The 21,299-nt window shown below is 40.3% G+C and overlaps 1 protein-coding gene across 10 annotated transcripts in view; it reads left to right on the top strand.

Moving 5' to 3' along the window:
* The window catches only part of hspg2 (heparan sulfate proteoglycan 2), a 516,773-nt gene that overhangs the window by 403,338 nt on the left and 92,136 nt on the right, over nucleotides 1–21,299 (top strand). For 7 of the 10 annotated variants that reach the window (XM_039755775.1, XM_039755773.1, XM_039755774.1 and 4 more), the window contains 6 exons: nucleotides 3,337–3,479; nucleotides 7,770–7,847; nucleotides 11,972–12,107; nucleotides 12,567–12,718; nucleotides 19,202–19,331; nucleotides 20,140–20,283. In XM_039755775.1, coding sequence (XP_039611709.1) covers nucleotides 3,337–3,479; nucleotides 7,770–7,847; nucleotides 11,972–12,107; nucleotides 12,567–12,718; nucleotides 19,202–19,331; nucleotides 20,140–20,283 — 783 coding nt within the window. The remainder of the gene's footprint in view (nucleotides 1–3,336; nucleotides 3,480–7,769; nucleotides 7,848–11,971; nucleotides 12,108–12,566; nucleotides 12,719–19,201; nucleotides 19,332–20,139; nucleotides 20,284–21,299) is intronic. The other 3 variants (XM_039755776.1, XM_039755780.1, XM_039755777.1) reach the window with 2 other exon arrangements.

Below are 21,299 nucleotides of genomic sequence, written 5' to 3'. Positions count from 1 at the left end.
AATGGATAAGCAGATGTACTGGTGTTCCTGATGATTCGCTCTGTTAGTGTAGTTATTGTAGCAAAAAACACAAACATAGAGAAAGACTAATATCATATTTGGATGTAAACCCCTATAAAAACGTGCTAAGTGTTTACTTACGTCTGTTTCTGGGAAGAATGCATCAAAAGAAGTCAGTGTTGTGTTTGTAAAGCAGTAAACCTTCAAGGCTTCTCATTAAAGCTCTATGTTGGCTCCCTTCACTAGCTTGGCAGTGCTTGTGCTTTTTTAGAGCATAGAACTGCATTGCTATGCATAATCCATTCTAATCAACCATCCAAATGTTTAAACTTATCAGAATTTCCTTTCACGTTAAGTGCTGATTTTTTTTCCAAACAATGTGCTGTTTTCTCTTGAGCCAAGAGCAACCTGTATCAAGATAATAATTTTCTGAGCAGTCAAATGTCAATTAGGTTGAATAATAAGGAAATAAAAGTGTTGCTCTTGAAGCGAAATTCTGCCAAGTTGAAAGCCGATAAAGTCATGCTGCCGTTTGCTATAAAGGCTATCTGTTGATGTTTGTTTTGAGCGCAAAACTAGCCCAACAAATCACAACAAAAAAGACTAAAAAAAAGCTCACCGGATAGTCTTATGTTAATAAACACAAAATATAAAACATTTCCACTCCTAGTCACTGCTTAATATCCTCGCCATGCTGATTTGCAAGACAACATTTATTTACCTCCACTAAACTAATTTATAGTGGATTCAGGAAGAATTAAAAATAAAATAACTGAAATATCACATTGACACAAGTATTCTGACCCTTTACTCTATATTCCATTGAAGCCCCTTTGGCAGGGTGGAGTGTTCGTGAGTGTGATATGACAAGCTTTACAAACCTGGATTTACAGATTTTCTGCCATTTGTCTCTGGAGATCCTCTTTAGCTCTGTCAGGTTGGATGATGACTGTTGGTGGACAGCTATTTCCAGGTCTCTCCTGAGATATTTGATTGAGTTCAGGCTGTGGCTGGGCAACTCAATGGCATTCACAGAGTTGACCCTAAGCAACTCCTGTGTTCTGTTTTCTGCTTTGGGTCATTATCCTATTAGAAAGTGAACCTTTGACCCAGTTGATGGTCCAAAGTGATCTGGTGTAGGTTTTCATTAAGGATATCTTTGTACTCTGCTCTGTTCAGCTTTATCTCAACTCTATCTAGTCTCCCAGTCCCTGCCACTGAAAAACAACCACACAGCCTAATGCTACCACCACCATGCTTCATTGTTAGAATGGTATTGCTCATGTGTTGAGCTGTGTCTGGTTTCCTGCAGATGTGACCCTAATCTTGGTTTCATCAGACCAGAGATTCTTGTTTCTCACAGTCTAAGAGTTCTTTGAGTGCCCTTTTTGCAAACTCCGAGCATTCTTCCATGTGTACTTTACCAAGGACAGGCTACTGTCTGGCCAATCAGTCAGAAGGCTCAGATCCATGGATTGTTTCAGTGTTCTTTTTAAACGTTTTCCCATCTCCACACAGGTTCTCTAGAGCTCAGTCAGTGTGACCATGGGTTTCTTGGTTACCTCTCTTACCATGTCCCTCCTTTCCAAATTGTTCAGTTCAGCCATACAGCGTTCTTTAAAAAGAGCTGTAGTTGTTCCAGACTTCTTCTATTTACAAATTATAGAGGCAGCTGTGCTCTTGGGAACCTTCAATGCTTCAGGAATTTTTTGTAGCCTTCCCCAGATCTGGACCTCAACACAACCCTATCAGTAAGCGCTACAGGCAATCCTTTCAATGCCATTGCTTGGTCTTTGCTCTGATAGAGATTTTCTGCTGTGGGACCTTCTATAGACCACTGTGTGTCTTTTCTATTACATCCATCCATCTATCCTCTTCCGCTTATCCGAGGTCGGGTTGCGGGGGCAGCAGCTTAAGCAGAGAGGCCCAGACTTCCCTCTCCCCAGCCACTTCTTCCAGCTCTTACGGGAGAATCCCAAGGCGTTCCCAGGCCAGCCGGGAGACATAGTCCCTCCAGCGTGTCCTGGGTCTTCCCCAGGGCCTCCTTCCGGTTGGACGTGCCCGGAACACCTCACCAGGGAGGCGTCCAGGAGGCAGCCTGATCAGATGCCCGAGCCACCTCATCTGACTCCTCTCGATGTGGAGGAGCAGCGGCTCTACTCTGAGCCCCTCCCGAATGACTGAGCTTCTCACCTTATCTTTAAGGGAAAGCCCAGACACCCTGCGGAGGAAACTCATTTCAGCCGCTTGTATTCACGATCTCGTTCTTTCGGTCACTACCCATATCTCATGACCATAGGTGAGGGTAGGAGCGTAGATCGACTGGTAAATTGAGAGCTTTGCCTTACGGCTCAGCTCCTTTTTCACCACGACAGACCGATGCAAAGCTCCCATATCACTGCGGATGCCGCACCGATCCGCCTGTCGATCTCACGCTCCATTCTTCCCTCACTCGTGAACAAGACCCCGAGATACTTGAACTCCTCCACTTGGGGCAGGATCTCTCCCCCAACCCTGAGAGGGCACTCCACCCTTTTCCGGCTGACGACCATGCTCTCAGATTTGGAGGTGCTCATTCTCATCCCAGCCGCTTCACACTCAGCTGCGAACCGATCCAGAGAGAGCTGAAGATCACGGCCTGATGAAGCAAACAGGACAACATCATCTGCAAAAAAGCAGTGACTCAGTGTCTTTTCTAATCATGTCCAATCAACTGAATTGAGCACAGGTGAACTCCAAACAAAGCACAGAAACATCTCAATGATGATCAATACAATGGGATGCACTTGAGATACATTTCAAATGTCACCCAATACTTGTGTCAATGTGATATTTCAGTTTTTTATTTTAATAAATTTACAAAGATTTCTAAAATCCTGGTTTTGCTTTATAATTTTTGGGTATTGAGTTGGGTTTGATGGAGGAAAAAATTAATTTAAAATTAAAGACATTTACAAATAAGATTGCCTAACTATTATTACACACTCATTGCTTGTCATATAAAATACTTTAGTCATTGTTCTGTTTTTTATTATGTATTAAGTATATGTTGTTAAATTTTCTTTACTTTGGTGTGCTTTTAGATTTTGTTATTTTTCTTATTAATGTATGTTTTTGTCACATACTAACATGTTTCCCTAAATCTGTAATGTAGTCACTAGTACATGAGTGTAGCATTTCACTTATATAAATCTCTTTCTCTGGAGGATATGTCGCACTCTACAAACCAGCGTCTACATTAGTAATCAAGTTTCATAAAAGCAATCATTCGATGGTGTTGTGTACCCACTTGTTGTGCATAATTACAAGTAGGGGGGTTATGTTTTTTTCCTGCAGGTGCCAGCCTTCCTCACATCCAAGTAAGCCCCCAGAGAATGTCAGCCAATGAGGGTGAGACTGTGAGGCTCTACTGTCGAGCCGGAGGAACACCAAGTCCTGCTCTGTCATGGAAAAAACTTGGAGGCCATCTACCATCACAGGTAAGGAGAGGCCCCTCTACTTCAGGGTTCACTTTCTTTAATGTAGCTAGAGCTCAGACATCCGCCTATAAATCAGAAGGTTGTCACTTTTTTCTCTCAATGCGACTGAAACTGCTAGACCTACCATTTTACAAAGGCTTCAACATTTGTTTACATGCACTTGTGATTTTTGACCCAAGTAAAGAAATATTAAAGTCCTTCGTAATTATCACTATCTCAGGGAGCGTAAGAAGTAAAGAAAGAATACAACATAAAGCATTAGCATCAGAAGGAAACAAGTTAGACTGTTGTAAGATTGTAAGATATCACACTAAAGCTTTACTGTACTGTAGTGACAAGTAGAGGTTCATACTGAAGAAATGTTTCATTGACACATACCAAATTCAGAGGTAACCAAGCAAATCTACAATATGATGTAAAAGAAGGACCTTGATGACTCCTTTCTCTACTAAGATGGAGACCAAACAAAGTTAAAACTAATGCACTTTCTGCTAGATTCAAGAATTCCCAGCCATCAAGAACAGATACAACTGGATAGAGAGAAAACAGAACATTTTCGGACAACAGAAAACATCTTGGCTTCTGCATTCCTGGCCGACCACATACAGCACAGGTGGGCAAAGTCAGTCCTGGAGGGCCGCAGTGGTTGCAGGTGTTTGTTCCAACCCAGTTGCTTAATTAAAAAACAATCCTTGTCAATTGTTTAATTTCATGGCTAGCTAGTGCTTTTAACTCTGCCATGTCAAGTCATTCTCATATCCTAGATTTTTTTTCCTTTCTAAGGATATCATCCAAATGATTTGAAATGTAAAACAGACGAGTTCTTCTCAGTGCTTCACGTTTTTCTCTTCACTTTCCTTCCAAGTATTTAATTAAACCCAATAGTGCATGATAAATACACACAGGTGTAAATTGAAGCAAGCTAAATGGAGGAATGCTGGTTTCTTTTGTCATTTGCGTCTTATTGCTAATAAAGAGCAATTAAAAACCAAGACTACAGCTGTTTAAGACTAAAATAAGCAATAAGGGTTCAAAATCTTAACGAGTGAGACAGCTAAAGTGAAGCAGAAGTGTTACTTGAGCAATAAGTGCTTCTTATTAAGCAATTGGGCTGGAACAAAAACCTGCAGCCACTGCGGCCCTCCAGGACTGAATCTGTCCACTCCTGACATACAGTATATTAAAGCATCTTAGCCTCTTAGCTCTCATGAGCATTACAGTGTGCTCTACCACTAGCCACAGTAGCAGTACTGCCAATTGCCATAGCAGTAAACCAAATGTACACATTGAGTGCATTCACGTGCACACACTTAACCGGATTAAGGTGAATAACCCGGTTAAAGCAGAAACTTGGTTTCTTAAAAATCCACATTTATGTGCGCAAGTAATTTTCTGGAGTTCTCATTTGTCAAAACGCTCTGATGTCATTAATCTGTGCAAAAACAGTTAAACATCATTATTGGCTACCATGAATCTGAAAATATGAGTGACGCCTGTGATCATTTTCTTGTGTTTTATAAATATGTTTATTCAAATTTGCACCTTATTTATAGGTTTCCATTACCAGATAACTTGCAGCAAGCTCTTCTCTGCTTGGCTGTGTTATTGAGCCCTGCGATGGACCCGCTATGTGTGCTTTTTGCATTACACATCATTCTGCTGGAATAATAATAATGCAAGTATATTTACTTTAATAAGCTACAGTATCTTATAAAAGAGAGTACACCCCTCACATTTTTGTAAATATTTTATTATATCTTTTCATGGGACAACACAGAAGATATGACACTTGGATACAATGTCAAGTAGTCCATGTATAGCTTGTATGACAGTGTAAATGTGCTGTCCCCTCAAAATAACTCAACACACAGCCATTAATGTCTAAACCGTTGGCCATAAAAGTGAGTACACCCCTAAGTAAAAAATGTCCAAATTGTGCCCAGTTAGCCATTTTCCCTCCCCGGTGTCATGTGACTCGTTAGTGTTACAAGGTCTCAGGTGTGAATGAGGAGCAGGTGTGTTAAATTTGGTGTTATCGCTCTCACGCTCTCTCATACTGGTCACTGGAAGTTCAACATGGCACCTCATGGCAAAGAAGTCTCTGAGGATCTGAAAAAAAGAATTGTTGCTCTACATAAAGAGGGCCTAGGTTATAAGAAGATTGCCAACACCCTGAAACTGAGCAGCAGCACGGTGGCCAAGACCATACAGCGGTTTAACAGGACAGGTTCCACTCAGAACAGGCCTCACCATGGTCGACCAAAGAAGTTGAGTGCACGTGCTCAACGTCATATCCAGTGGTTGTCTTTTGAAAATACCAGTGCTGCCAGCATTGCTGCAGAAGTTGAAGGGGAGGGGGGTCAGCTATCAGTGCTCAGACCAGACACCGCACACTGCATCAAATTGGTCTGCATGGCCTTCGTCCCAGAAGGAAGCCTCTTCTAAAGATGATGCACAAGAAACCCGCAAACAATTTGCTGAAGACAAGCAGACTAAGGACATGGATTACTGGAACCATGTCCTGTGGTCTGATGAGACCAACATAAACTTATTTGGTTCAGATGGTGTCAAGCATGTGTGGCGGCAACCAGGTGAGGAGTACAAAGACAAGTGTGTCTTGCCTACAGTCAAGCACGGTGGTGCGAGTGTCATGGTTTGGGGCTGCATGAATGCTGCCAGCACTGGGGAGCTACAGTCCATTGAGGGAACCATGAATGCTAACATGTACTGTGACATACTGAAACAGAGCATGATCCCCTCCCTTCGGATACTGGGCCAAAGGGCAGTATTCCAACATGATAACGACCCCAAACACACCTCCAAGACGACCACTGCCTTGCTAAAGAAACTGAGGGTAAAGGTGCTGGACTGGCCAAGCATGTCTCCAGACCTAAACCCTATTGAGCATCTGTGGAGCATCCTCAAACAGAAGGTGGAGGAGCGCAAGGTCTCTGACATCCACCAGCTCCGTGATGTTGTCATGGAGGAGTGAAAAAGGATTCCAGTGACAACCTGTGAAGCTCTAGTGAACTCCATGCCCAAGAGAGTTAAGGCAGTGCTGGAAAATAATGGTGGCCACACAAAATGTTGACACTTTGGGCACAATTTGGACATTTTTCACTTAGGGGTGTACTCACTTTTGTTGCCGGTTTAGACATTAATGGCTGCGTGTTGAGTTATTTTGAGGGGGCAGCAAATTTACACTGTTATACAAGCTGCACCCTGACTACTTTACATTGTATCAAAGTGTCATATCTTCAGTGTTGTCGCATGAAAAGATATAATAAAATATTTACAAAAATGTGAGGGGTGTACTCACTTTTGTGAGATACTGTAACTATTGCATTAGGTTAGTCATTACATTAAAGAGTATTCGGACTACATAACAAGTGCCGCGCTACTCCTCTCAAGATGGTGATTCTAACTTTAGCACTGTGCATTCAGCTCATCAGTATGAATCTATGCATTTAAGAAATATTGAGGCAGATTGTTTCATCAAGGAGAAGGAGTAATGTGATCAACTGAACGTTAGCCCTTGGAAATTTACCTTATGGACGCTTCTACCCATGGCTGCTGAAAGACTGTGTGTAAGAAATACACCCAGAATGGACATGTACAGATTACAAAATTCTTTACTGTAACCTGGTTAAGGGTTTACATGCTGCAGAAAAATCAACTTCTGTTATCCAGGTTTCTCAAAGACCAATAACCCAATTTCTCTAACCGGAATAAGGGTTTACACTGAATTTTAAAAGTCAGGTTTCTGTGAAAAACCGTGTTATTGAAGCACATATAAACATGGTGCTCACATCACATTTGCAGTGTTACACCATGGATTGGGCATCACGTTCCTGGGTATCCTGAATGAGTCCTGACTCAATGAGATGGAAAATTGTAATAGTCTGTCATTAATACTGCATGTCTTGGCCTCACAAGCCTGCTAGCACAACACACAAGTAGAGCGTAAGAATAACAGAGGGGATTTACCTATTCTTGACCTTCAATCCTAACTGTCAAGTCTAAAAGCAATACTCATTCTAAGGACTGCAGGCCTCATGCCCTAACCAGGTCAGCAGTCCTCTTACAGAACTTAATGACTGGGCAGAGGAGTGAACATCAGTTGATGTTCCTTTTGATCTGTAAATACATTCCTTCTGGAAATTCTAGACCTGAAATCCTAGGCATAGCCTCAATCCGACTCTTTCTCTCCTTTGTTATTCTGCTTGACAATTTCTGTCTTCCCATTTCTCCCTGCTGTCTGTTTCTCTCTCTTTGTTTGTCTGTGTTCAGGCCATTCCATCTTATGGTTTTCATCAGTTTAAAAGCAACAGCCTGGATGTTTTGCAGAGACGCATCGAGGAGATGCAGGTACCATCCTGCTGTAATGATGTCTGACATTGACATGCATGCTCTGCTTAACCCAGTAATGCTTCCCAATAAAGCAGATATGCTCTGTATGATGTGAATCACTGCGTCAGGTCTCAAGGGCACCAGGTTTCAGGAAGAAATTGAGCCCACCCAAACTGAGATCTTGTTGGTTACAAGGTGAAAAAGTTCTGATTTGTCCTGCTTTTATTGATCTAAATGCTGAAATCGAAAAGTTTCATTTAGGAGAATGTAAAATCACTGCATCTGAATTGAGTGGAACTGAGGATCACCCAGCTTTCTGCGATAAAATACATCATTTTTTTCTCTCCACTCTACCTGACTGCCACTCTATTGGTTCACACTCATTTTTACTGTTCATTTTATTCTCTGCCAGCATCATAGGACAAGCTGTGCACTGGCTTTTAGGTCATTCTACCTTCTTTTGACTTGACCACTTAATAGTCCTGAGGTCTGTCATGCTAGCCTATGGCAAGCATTAGTGTCATTCTGCTGATTTATGAGTGTCCCCTGCAGTTGTGTGGGGATGTAGTGCATGGTTTTCAAAAGAAGACCCTTCACCATCATTTGTGAGAGGATATTAGACAAGTGAACAGCATGGCTGTGGTGAGATCACCTCTGGTGCTTTGTGGTGTTGCTTTTTACTGCATTTGGCCTTGGAGTTAAAGTAACTAAACAGCAGCCTAATCTGCTTAATTTGCCTAAATGCTATAAGACTAAGTAATTGCTGTAGAGCATAGGAGAAGAGATTCAAACTCTCCAGCTAGGCAATTAAAAGGTAATTTGAAAAAGAGAGGGAAGGAGAAGCTGTCACCACAAATGGGCTTTGAGAAGACCTGTGCATTTATCTCTTTAGTGACTGTGTTGTTTTGGTTTTTAAACTTCACGTACGTGTCAAAGCAGCTTAACTGATACTCACTTTTAAGAAGCAAGGCAATGCAGTTTATTCACTACATCTTTGCCACAACCTCATTATTAGTCTGAATTCAGAAACTGCAGCTGCTGTACATTAGATGACATTGTCATAGTGCTTTTCGTAGAGTGACAAGACTTGTTTTGTTGAAGTTCCTCTGAAATTCTTGCTTTGACTGACAATAACAGGAATCTGGTAGTTTTGCTGTGAAAAGCAACATATGTCTGTTTTTTCTCTATATACCAATTTATCCAGTAATAGAAAAGAGAAATTTATCTTACAAACTAGACTTAAACTAAGATATATATTGAATATCATGTAGTAATAAATAAAACTAATACATTTTCTTAGTTACTCTAAAGCAGAGATCTCAAACTCCAGTCCTGGAGGGCAGCAGTAGCTGCAGGTTTTCATTCTAGCCCTTTTCTTAATCGCTAATTAACTTCTTTTGAATTGATTTTAATTGACTTCATTTTTAAGATTTGTTCCCTGGAATTTTTTCATCGTTCCTCTGAATTGCTTCATCCATCCATCCATTATCCAACCCGCTATATCCTAACTACAGGGTCATGGGAGTCTGCTGGAGCCAATCCCAGCCAACACAGGGCGCAAGGCAGGAAACAAACCCCAGGCAGGGTGCCAGCCCACCGCAGGGCACACACACCCGCACACCAAGCACACACTAGGGACAAGTTAGGATCGCCAATGCACCTAACCTGCATGTCTTTGGACTGTGGGAGGAAACCAGAGCTGAATTGCTTCATTCCTTTCCTTAAACAGAAATTAAATGTGAAGTGAATGAGCCAACAGAAGACCAACTAAGTCAGGGCCTCAAACTCCAACCAATTTCACTCTGATCAGTTGCTTAATTAGACACCGAGTCTTATTGTTAATTAAACCTGTTCTTCCATGGCTTATTGCGCTATCGTGTGCAATGACAGACCTTTTCAAAATTGTTGATTTTGTCCTTACTTTTCTAAGAGCACTGTTCGAATGTTTTGGGAACCTGAGCAAATCAACATTCCTGAGACCTCCACCATTTTTATTTTCAGATACTGTGTGATGGTCACAGTATGATGGTCCTGTTTTGGTTCATTTTGTATCTGATTATTGCTTGGCTGCTAATTAAGGAAAAAGAAACAATTATTGGGTCTGAGTTTTCAAGAGCATGCCAATTAAAATTAATTCAAAAGAAGTTAATTAACAGCAAAAACAGGCCACTAATTAAGAAAAGGGTTAGAATGAAAACCTGCAGCCACTGCGGCCCATCAGGACTGGAGTTTGAGATCCCTGCTGTAAAAGAGTGCATATTAGTATCAAGTCTAGAGGTGAAACTAGTCTTGCTGAGCCAGATGTATAATATGTACATTTCATGACAACCACAAGTGAAGTTTGCTTACAATTAGACTCCTCAATGAATGTGCCATTTCTAAACCAATCAAATGAAGGTGTCTCTCAAAGTAGGGGAGGTGATTTTGAACTGCAAAGAACAATGGTGCTATTGATGACCTGGTCTAACAGACAGCAAACTTCTCATTATGATGAACCATCCACAGTTGAAAAGACTCCTTAAAAGACCCCAAATAACATGAAAATGTGTTTTGCATATGTAGAGAGCACATTATCCATGTTAAAAATAAACGTAACCTATTGCAAGCTAAAAAACCTTCCAGTAAGATCACATTATACTTTGGCATCCGAAAACATCAATGGATGAGTGCTAAACATGAACAATATGTTGTCACAGGTGTTGTGTGTGCTGTCTGTTGTTCATGGTTATGACAATAGTGTAGGAGTCTATGATTGTGAAAATATGAACTGTAAAATATGTGTTTGAAGTAAACGGTTTGTCATACTCCATCCAAATGACTGCCGTTAAGAGAGTTGTTAACAAAGAGCCACAGGAGATGCAGATTTCAGTACTCAAAACACCCAAATCAACAAATCTACCTAACGACAGCAGTAAATGCACAGATAGGGCTGCACAACATCCACCTTCTGACTGCACGTCTAAATGAACAAACCTTACTGTCTAAGTGGAAATGCAAACATGCCATGACAAAATAGTTGCAGTGTTTTAACATGTAGTAAATTCATAAACCAGAATGCTTATCTAAACTCTGTTTGCTCTTGTTATGCCTTTATTGTGATTCAATAGCCAATATGACAGTAACTAAAAAAAAGCCATGACTGAAAAATTAATGGTAAAGTCATCTCATGTGACAAGACCTTTTCATTAAAAAAATTGTGCCCATTTTTGTAAGTTTTGTTTTTTTTCTGTTGTGAAAGACACCTGTTATATATGAGTTGTAAAAAAGGAAAAAGATATATAAAGATTTGAAGCGACCCATGACCCAGTATATTATAAATCAGAACATAATAAAGTGCTTTTCAGCAAAGAAACATCTCTGTACATGTAAGTCTGAGAATAGACTGCCCAAGTTTGTGACATGTACAGTTTAGTAAATGCCAGGCAGGAAGGTGCAGGTTCAAGTGGATTGATGCCAGATGTGATATCAGAGACAGTAAGGTTGTCAGTCATCTAGTCTGCAGAGGAAGGAAGGGAAGAGGCCTTAGGATATAGCACCACCTTGTGTACTGTTGAGGAATTACCACCAATAGATCCTTTAAACTGACCCCATTGCACATGTGTGACTAAGTATATAAACAAGTTCACTTTGAATGCTTTCAGGTAATTGCAGCTCTTTGCCATGTGTGCTTGTGTCCATTGTGAAGGACGAACAATTTATTTGCATGTAGTATCGAACTGGATAAGTGAGTTGGAAAACTGATGGTTGGATATACTGTTTTCCAAGTGTGCGTTTGCCCTGCCTGTTGTGTTCTTAACATTTATGTATATTATTTTGGTTTAAACTGTGGCCTTGGTGACGTTGACATAAAAAAAGTCTGCAGTAAATCTTTCCCCTATCAAAGCAAGCTTGGTCGAGCAAATAGCAGACAGCACATCTCTTAAGGCGTAGAGTTCAGGCAACACTTACGCGACAGTTAAGATCTTCATCCCCAATCCCATTGATTGCTAATATTTGATAATCATCAGCTAATCAAGGTTCTAATCTAGCAAGCTTTTTACTATGACTTGGCTCTCAGCTATGCTTTTTCTTTTTTAATGTCTACATCAGTGTCTGATTTTCACATTTTTTTGCTGATTTAATTCTTTCTCAAATCTGAATAGGCTCGAATGGAAAGAACTGATATAGGCACCTTGGTGATCCCATCAATAAAGTCCTCTGATGCCGGCATTTATCTGTGTGTTGGGACTAACGCCATTGGCTCATCTGAAGCTCGAATTGAAGTATCAGTCATTGTTGGTAAGATTCAATACAAAATATCTTGCATTAAATAACAATTATTGATTATTTTTGAAAATACAGTAGCCTTAAAAATGCTAAATGTTTCAGAAACATGACCTTAGGTGTTAATGTTGCTGGTTCCAAGTAAAATACAAATAATAAGTAATCAAGTCAAAGTGAACGTGACATACATGTGTTGAGTAAAATGGCAGAATTACTTTTCTGAATGTGTGACTGCATACTTGTTCTTTCATATTAAGAACTTTTTAAAAGAACAGGTCTTTGACCAGGACTATATGGCATTTAGCAGTGCTGATGCCAATGATAGTAACAAGAATCCTGTTACTAGTATCGTCCAAGGACATCATACTCTGTTGTTCTTTTCAATGAATAAGGTTTTTGCCATCTGTTATTGTCCACTCTTCAGAAATCTATATCTGAAATGCATAAACAAGTGTACTTCCATTTTCCCCAAAGCTGGGAGTGCGCCATCTCCAGTGAAAATTGAGCCTGCATCACCCACCGTGCAAGAAGGCAGGACATTGGACTTGACATGCCTTACCAATGGGTCTCCACCACCTGCAATAACTTGGCATAGATCAGGAGGGTCCCTCTCATCCAACCACCAGGTGAGCTACCACACTTAACATCCTAAGGCAGCCCTTCCTTGTTTCTTTTCGATTAAAATCTGACAGCTGTGAAACTGTTGAAAGTCACTTTCTCATAGATCTCTGAGATGGGCAGGGTTTTAGGCACATCTTCAAAATAAAGTTCACTACCAAAGGAGCTACACTGAAAGAAATAAGTCCTTTTAAAATATTATTATCATCTCAAAAAAGATACGATGATCCTTTAATGGACATCTTTAAATTTGCCTGGAGCGAGTAAGTGTTGATGTCTGTATGGGCAATGGATTGGCATCCCATCCAGGATAATTTCCTGCCTTGTGTCTGACACTGCCATGAGGGCTTCCACCCCTGTTCCCCCAACCTAGTTATTTTATATAATACATAGTGGCACTTGTGATGGACCAGAGGAACAAAACCCTCCTTGCTAGCACTAGGGTTCAATTAAATGCTTTGCTGTTTCGCCGTGTTAAGGTTTTGGTTTTCCGTACATTACTGTGTTTCCAGATCTACACCTGGTAAACTTCTGGCTCTCAGGCTTCAGAAATGCAGTTCATTTTCTATTATGTCAGCCATTAAAACCAAGGAGATGACACTTACCAAACAAAACTGAAAACTGTTCTGATCTACTCTGAACTACTCTGATCTGTTGTCTTCATCCTCCCCTTCTGTTCCCGCTGATACAGACACCTTTTTCAAATTCAAAGAGACTTTGCTTCTCCTTACCCCTTCTGGAGCTTTCAGACTCAGAGGTCTCTGCTCTGGATGTTTCCCTTTCACTTAACAAACTAAAAGATGCTATGGACTCTACCACCTGTAGGGTCAGCACCTGAGATATTATTTGTTTTTTGGAAGCATATCTCAGCCCTGCTATCCAGATGCTAAATTCTGACCATTTTTACTGCCACCTCAACCCTTCATTTCATTTGTCTCTGATTACCCAATAATTTAAACAAGGTAAGGATCCCACCAATTGCTCCAGTCATTGCCTGTTATCATTGATGAATTCTGATGTCTAGCATTGTAATCTGATTATGTTCTACTCTACCATGGTAATGTCACTGTTGACTCCTCCCAGTGCCCACCGACCTGTTTTACATCTGTGAATCCCTGTCTGGCCATAACATTAACTGGTCTAAATCTGTCATTTTCCTCACTGAATTCTTCTCATCATCTCTCTACATTTCCCTCATTTATTCTTCAGACAGTTCAGATACCTGAGACTGGACATCTGTGTCACTGTCCAGGAGCTTGCAGCTGCCATCTTTGACTGTGTTCTGAAGGGTGTCAGAGACTCCATTATCTCCTGGCCACTCCTTCCTCTCTCATTCTAGTTCAGAATGGCAATTATTAAAATGAATTTGCTCCATAGAGTTAACTTTGAAAGCTCTTTCCTCCCTCTTTCTCAAACTCCCAAATCCCTGGCGTCTTTATCCCTCTGGAATCACAAGAGGCCACCTATTAAACACTTCACTTTGATCTGTGTCTCCCTTGCTGATTTTGAATTACACCATCTTGCCTTTATTTTAAGGCTATTCTGGAGCTAGGTCTGACCTCCCCAGCACACCATCCTGGTTTCTCATGGAAACAGTTATCTTCTCCCATTGCTTAACTTCATTCCCATTTATTTCAAATAAATTAAAGTTCCTTTTCCCCTGTTGTTGGACACATTTTATTGTATGCCCTTCAGACATGGAGACACAGTGAAATATTGATGGACCTGCTGCTAAGATAGCACCTCCTCACTCCTCTGTTCCACCATTCTGCCCTGAATAGCAAGGGCTGTTCAGTTTCATCCTTCCTTTTGTGTCAGTTTGGCATGTCTGTGCTGGGAGTCAGGGCTGGAAGTGTTCCTGTTTCTTTGATCTAGGCATCATAACCCTTCCACTTCTCTTGTAGCTCATCCCCTGCACTCGCTTGCTTCTACCCTTTCTCCTTTGTCCAAACTGGTGTCTGGCTTCTACTCTCTTCTCTGAAAAGCTTCCCTCAAAACTCTCCCAAACATGTCTCATTAGCTAACAGATTTTCCCCATCCTCTGCATTGTGTTGGCAAAGGTCTTTCAAAACATCACACATTGTCCTAAAAATTGTAACCACCAGCAGTCACAATTTAAATTAGCCCATAGTCTGTACTCTACACCCCAGAGACAACATCTGAAGAGATTAGAACAAGATCCCCTGTATCATCTTTGCTGTCTTAAAGTCCCTGACACCTTCCTCCACAATTTCTTCTGGCCATGGCTGTCTGGTACTTTGCAGCCAAATCCCTCTCCACAATTCTTTCTTTTTCGCTTTCTCCGTCCCCTCAAGTTCTCCTCCTTCTGGATCTTTCTTCTCTTTCCTCACTTTCTCTTTCTCTGTCCCAGCAGAGGCTTTTAATGGCTGCTAACAGCTACTCTTAGCCTTTCGCTGCAAATGTCCTGATCTTGCTTCTTCTGCAATCTGAAAGTCTTTATTTTATAATCTTGCCCTTCTTGAAATTTTCACATCTTGGATCAACAACTCTTCTGACTGTACCAGCCAAATCTGGCTTCATGCTATTCAGTTAGTTAAGAGCTGGTTCTGTGTGAAGCCATTTCTCGTTTCTACCTTTCCTTGCTTTTTTCCCTTACTTTGCTGCTCACATTGCATGGGGCGTATTTTGGTTTTTGTTCTCACATAGCCCAAACACCGGTTATTGTGGGATTGCTTTTACTGTACTCCTTTTTCATCCATCTATCCATTATCCAACCCACCATATCCTAACTACAGGGTCACAGGGGTCTGCTGGAGCCAATCCCAGCCAACACAGGGTGCAAGGCTGGAAATGAATCCCGGGCAGGGTGCCAGCCCACTGTAGACTCCTTTTTCATCCATCCATCCATCCATTATCCAGCCCGCTATATCCTACTATAGGGTCACGGGGGTCTTCTGGAGCCAATCCCAGTCAACACAGGGCACAAGGCTGGAAACAACAATAAGAACATTTATTTATATAGCACGTTTTCATACAAATAATGTAGCTCAAAGTGCTTTACATGATGAAGAAAAGACAAAGTAAGAATTAAAATAAGACAACACTAATTAACATAGAATAAGAGTAAGGTCCCATGGCCAGGGAGGACAGAAAAAAAAAACTCCAGGCGGCTGGAGAGAAAAAATAAAATCTGCAGGGGTTCCAGGCCACGGGACAGCCCAGCCACCACTGGGCAAACAAATCCCGGGCAGGGCGCTAGCCCACTGCAGACTCCTTTTTCATTTTATCATTAAACATTTCATCATAAAAAATGAAGTTAAGTAAAACTTGAAGATAGTAAAAATGTATCCTTTTAAAATTAGGTTTGATTCAATCCAATCTATCATAAGCTAAGAATGCTGAACACATATACCATGGTGTACTTTATTTAAAGTGAATACATATTGAAAGCATTTCAAAGAGGCAAATGTGAATGATCATAAGTCAAAGACACTTTGTGTGTTTTTGTGGCAGCAATGTTAGAAATAAAGACACCAGCTTAAATATTTGTCACTTGTTTTGTTATTTAGGGTCCTATGGTGACCCCATTTTCCCCTTTATACTTTTTAATAGGTAGACTTTACCAAAATGCTTCAAATCCCATAAACTTACCTGTCTCTGGTTAGGTACTGTATTTCTTCCTTCCCTTCTTTAGCTACAATTAGACTCAGTGAAAGAACATGAACTTCACATTTAATTAATTATGTATTACAGGTATATGCCCAAAATAATGTGCAAAATAAAATGAGGGTGACAAAAATACCATTATGGCCTAAGTAGCATTGCATTTTGCATCCATAGGCAGCTTTCAGTCTTATCTTCTCTCCAGATTGAACTTTCCTACCAAATGGCCTTTGAATGGTGTATTAACACTGTTTGCATGCCTGTCTCAATATGGCAGATGAGATGTTGTTATCTTCATCATGAAGAGAAGGTAAATGAGAGGGGTGGTCTTCTCTTCATGGTCAGATGGTGAGAAGGAGAGGTGGAGTAACCGACTTATACCCTTCTTATCACATATTATAAACCAATGGGGCGTTGTGATACAGAATGGCTTCCAATTTAAGACCAATCATAAATTGCCATACTTCAGACCCATGGGTATACAAACTGCCTTTTCACACCTGTCCTCCAGTCTAGGCAAATTCTGGGCATATAGAATGTTCTGCACAGAATCACCCTGGCCTAACTGGTAGGAGACATTCCCATACCCACTGTAATAAATAAGACTTCCAAAGCAGCACTCAACAAAAGGTAACAGCATTCCTAAAGCTTTGGGGGAGGAAAGTTACTTTGGCTTGCTTCTTTGTTTTAGTCACTATTCATTCTTAAATGACAATTTACAAACATGCATCAAAATATTAAATATTAAGCTCTATAAATCTCTCTTCAAGAAGATTGTGGTGGAAAGGCCGAGCAAAATGTGCATATCTCTGCATAGTTTTCAGTCACCCAAATAACGGCAAAAGTGAATTGTTACAGATTGTGAGTTACACGTATCTTTAAGGCATGGCAAGTTAAAATGGAAAGATCCAAAGATATTGTTCTGTTTATCATATGAATACATTATTTTTAACCAACGTACCTTAACCCAAAAAGCATCTTCTTATATAATGCGCTGCCATGGCTGTCCGTTTGTCTGTCCAGGATTTTAAATCACCTGTAGCTCACAAACCATTTGACATATTGACCTGAAATTTGGTACCCATATACTACGTGACGTCTACTATCCGCTTTCATGGTGATGATTGACCTCCAAAGTTATTCCTCTTTCTATTTTTATTTTATTGTAGAATCAACTCTCGGCAATGGCCAGCAGGGTGGCCGTGCAGCGCATGCTCATTCCCTATCACCTTCTCCATCACTTCCCCTACCTCTTCATATTTTAAATCATTCTTGAGGCAGATTGAAGACTTAAGTGACAACTTAAGTGAAAAATGAAGGAAAACGTACTAAGTAATTGCAACACAAACACTGACTTAATCAGTTTTAACGCAAAAGAAAACAAGCGGGCCGCTAGGGTGGATAAAAGAAGAGCTGATCAGGAAGCAGCAAGCGCATCAACCTCTGAACAAATGAATGGTAAACGTACAGAGAAAAAGCATGAAAACTATGAATGCTCAAGTCAAGTGTAATGTGCAGTGCGCCCTTACTGGTGTAATATAATGCAATGCCCATAACTCGTGCAGGTCTGATAGACAAATGGGCTCTTATGAAATGGCAATCAGCGTCAATCAGAGTTGTTGATTTTGAACCAGGCAGTGCTCTTCAAACATTAACTACTGCAATAAATCGTCACTTACTTTAACAAAGGAAACTACTTGACAAGTGTTTTCTAATAACCTATCTATCTTTACTATTATAAAAACAAGAAAGATAAGAACAGTTAGGGATTAAAAATGAGCTTTATAGAAACATTTGCAAATTTATTAAAAATTAAAAACAGAAATCTCTCATCCTTTTGCTGTGGCATTCCAAATTGTGGTCAGGTACATCCTGTTTGTTTGCATTTTAATTTAATTAATTCTTTTACGGGCACTCCACAATTTTATTTTTAGTCACATATGACCAACAAAATCTTAGTAAATTAAAAAAAATGTTTTTTACTTTTTAGTGCATTTTTGAATAAAATCGTGTCACTTAAAATCTGTTTTTTTACGTATTTTTTAGCCACCTTAATGCCAAACAGTCCTTGGCACGTTACAAAATCCTTGACTTGGGTGGGAAGGTGATTTAACAGAAATCAGATTAGCAACAGAGTGGAATCGAACCTACAATCATTAAGTGAAACGTAACTTTCATTCATGTTCATTTCTCATTTTAGAAAATCCTAACTACGGTGAAGTACTGGAAATGTGCATTTGTCTAATGGAGAATCCAACCTTCAATCTTTCTTGGAAAATCCCAACACTTTATCCGCTGAGCCAATATCGCCAAATCAATGAAAAGAGTATTTCAGCAAATTTGTACATAAATGATGAAAAATTGGTAAAATTTTTGTGTACATTGGTCTCAAACCTTCGGCCATTTGATTGAACGTCCAACACGCTAACCACTTGACCAATGTTGTTTAACTGTCAAATTGAAGTAATTTGACAAAATTCACTAAAACTATAATAGAAGGAAATGAGAAATTTAAATTTGATGTAATTAATGTAAAGATCCCGGGTCAAAAGTGATGAAATATTGCACTGTCACCGGAGATCAGGTTGCATGCAAAGTTTGATGAAAATTGGTTTGGTAAAAGTGGGTAAAAATTGATTGCAAAATTTGACCCAGACAAACAGAAAGGGCAAGTTGAATAAAACAGTGTAAAAATAATGCAGATGATTAATTTGCTCCATACCATTCATTTAACATGTACTCTGGTAGTATTGACAGTTTCTCACTTGCTGGATGTGAGCTTTTTCCTTGGTAACAACTGATTGTCATCCCTTGTTGGGTAAACATATCCTTTTCTATGTGTTTTAACTTATTTGTGTCTTGAACAGGTATCAGGACCACGTCTACGCATTCTCCAAGCTTCAGCAGCCGATATTGGAACCTACACCTGCAGAGCAACCAGTGCCCTAGGAACTGAAGAAGCCTCTGTGTCTCTCTCTGTCACTTCCCAACAGTCAAGTAAGTCTCACAAATCGTTAACGAAAGGAATCCAGTTCTGCTGGTGAGCCTAGCACAGCATGTACTGTTAATGTCTGAAGTGGGCCAGATGCCTGATATGTCAAATAACACCTTTGCACCTTTGAGTAACGAGTTAAGAGTGGGCTGACCAGATCCAGAAATTTCAAAGTGGAACATGGTAGGATTTTGATGGCTAGCAGACAGGGGAATGGTGTCCCAATCGACCTTCAGCTTCAGGAATAAGGCAAACTTCAAGTTTAGAGACAATGTGGGCATAGAATTCAATCAGAACATTTCATTCAAATTTACACGTTACGTGGTATCTCCCAGTTTATCAATACACCAAGACACCCAGCTCAAAAATAGCAAGGATTGTCCAATTAAGAGAAGATTGTCCTATCATGACCATTCTAGGAGTATATTGCACTACAAATTGTTAAAATGTTAGACCAATGGATCTTAATCCAACCTCCCTCCCACTTCTCAGGTCTCATATGCAGAGGAAATAGTTAACTGGTAACAATTCACATGTAATAAATATATCAAGTGTTACAACATACTTTATTCACCAGCATTATTTTGTGTCTAACCAGAACACTGTTGGTGAGCAGTGTGTGCTGCTAAATAGAAGAAGCCGTGCCTACTTTCTGCAGCAGATTGTCAAGAGGGACCATCACATACCTTTCCAAAGAGCTGCAAATTCCTCAAACATTTCCCAAAATGGGTTGCAATGGGAAAATGACTAATGTCTGCCGATTTAGACGATATCATTTAAGACCTGTTGGTGCTTTCTTTCTGACCCTCACAGGACAGCAGTCCCCAATTATTTCTATTGAACCTCACAGTGCTGTTGTTCGCCAAGGGGAGATTGCCAGCTTCAGGTGTCGTGTCTTCAGTGGAACTCAACCAATTAAAATTGAATGGAAAATGGGAAACAACCAACCATTGCAAGGTAACACTATAGAAGCATTCTTTCCAGTTGCTATGGTGCACTTCGCAGACATTATGAAGTCAGCTCAACAACAGATATGTCAGTGTCCATCAACGGCCTGATAACTCAGTGTGACTGACTGCTGCTAGTGATGAGTGAAGCAGTTATGTTTAAATTTGCATAGATGTCCTCAAAACTGACTCTGAAATTGGTTTTGCAGGCAAATCCCCAATCGTGAAATCTAAAATTCACTTTGGGAGACTACTGTTCTCTAAAGCCTTGTTCACACTTCCACTTTTATCTGTTCTTTTCTGCAGTTGCACATTGCATGTTAAGTGTCGCACACCTGTCAAGTCAGTTCTGTTTACATCTTTTGTTCATATCACCATGAAGGTGAAGTGCTTTTTTTAAATGTGACGTGAGGTATATTTTCCACATGAATACACCCCACAATGCCAGGGTTCCGCCTTGCTGGCTGGGGTTCATTTTTGATTTACCTTGTTACTTTTGTTGAGTGTTTGCAGTATTCCTTGTATTTTGATTGTGTCTGTGTATGTAAATTGTCTGGATTATGTTCCGTGTGATTTCCGAGTGGTTCCCCAAAAGGCAGAGCCACCTGCCAATCACATCCAGGAACTGCCCTCCGCCCTATAAATCTGGGGGGACTCCCACAATTCCTGGTGGTTCACTGTGAATGTGCTCTATTAGTTTATTGTGTTTTTCTGTACTTTGTTAGCTTTGAGAGTTTGAGTTTCATGCGTTGTTTCTGGATTACTGTATCGGGAATGTGTTTGCCTTGGATTGCTTTGTGTTTCTAGGTAACTCAATTTTGTCACTGAGCTTTTCTGTGCAACAAATCTTTTTTGTGTAGATTAAAACATTTTTATTTTAATTGAGCTTCTTTATTTGCCCATTTATCTAGCTGGGGTTTGACGGTATATCCCCCTCTAGTGGGCATTACTAGAAATGCTTTTGCAACATTTTGAGCCTTACGTTTCTTGGGACTCCTAGTTATAAACACACTAGCCATGTGCGCC

The sequence above is a fragment of the Polypterus senegalus genome, chromosome 6, assembly GCF_016835505.1.
Source record: "Polypterus senegalus isolate Bchr_013 chromosome 6, ASM1683550v1, whole genome shotgun sequence".
Lineage (NCBI taxonomy): Eukaryota > Metazoa > Chordata > Cladistia > Polypteriformes > Polypteridae > Polypterus > Polypterus senegalus.
This window is presented reverse-complemented; position numbering and strand designations above follow the sequence as displayed.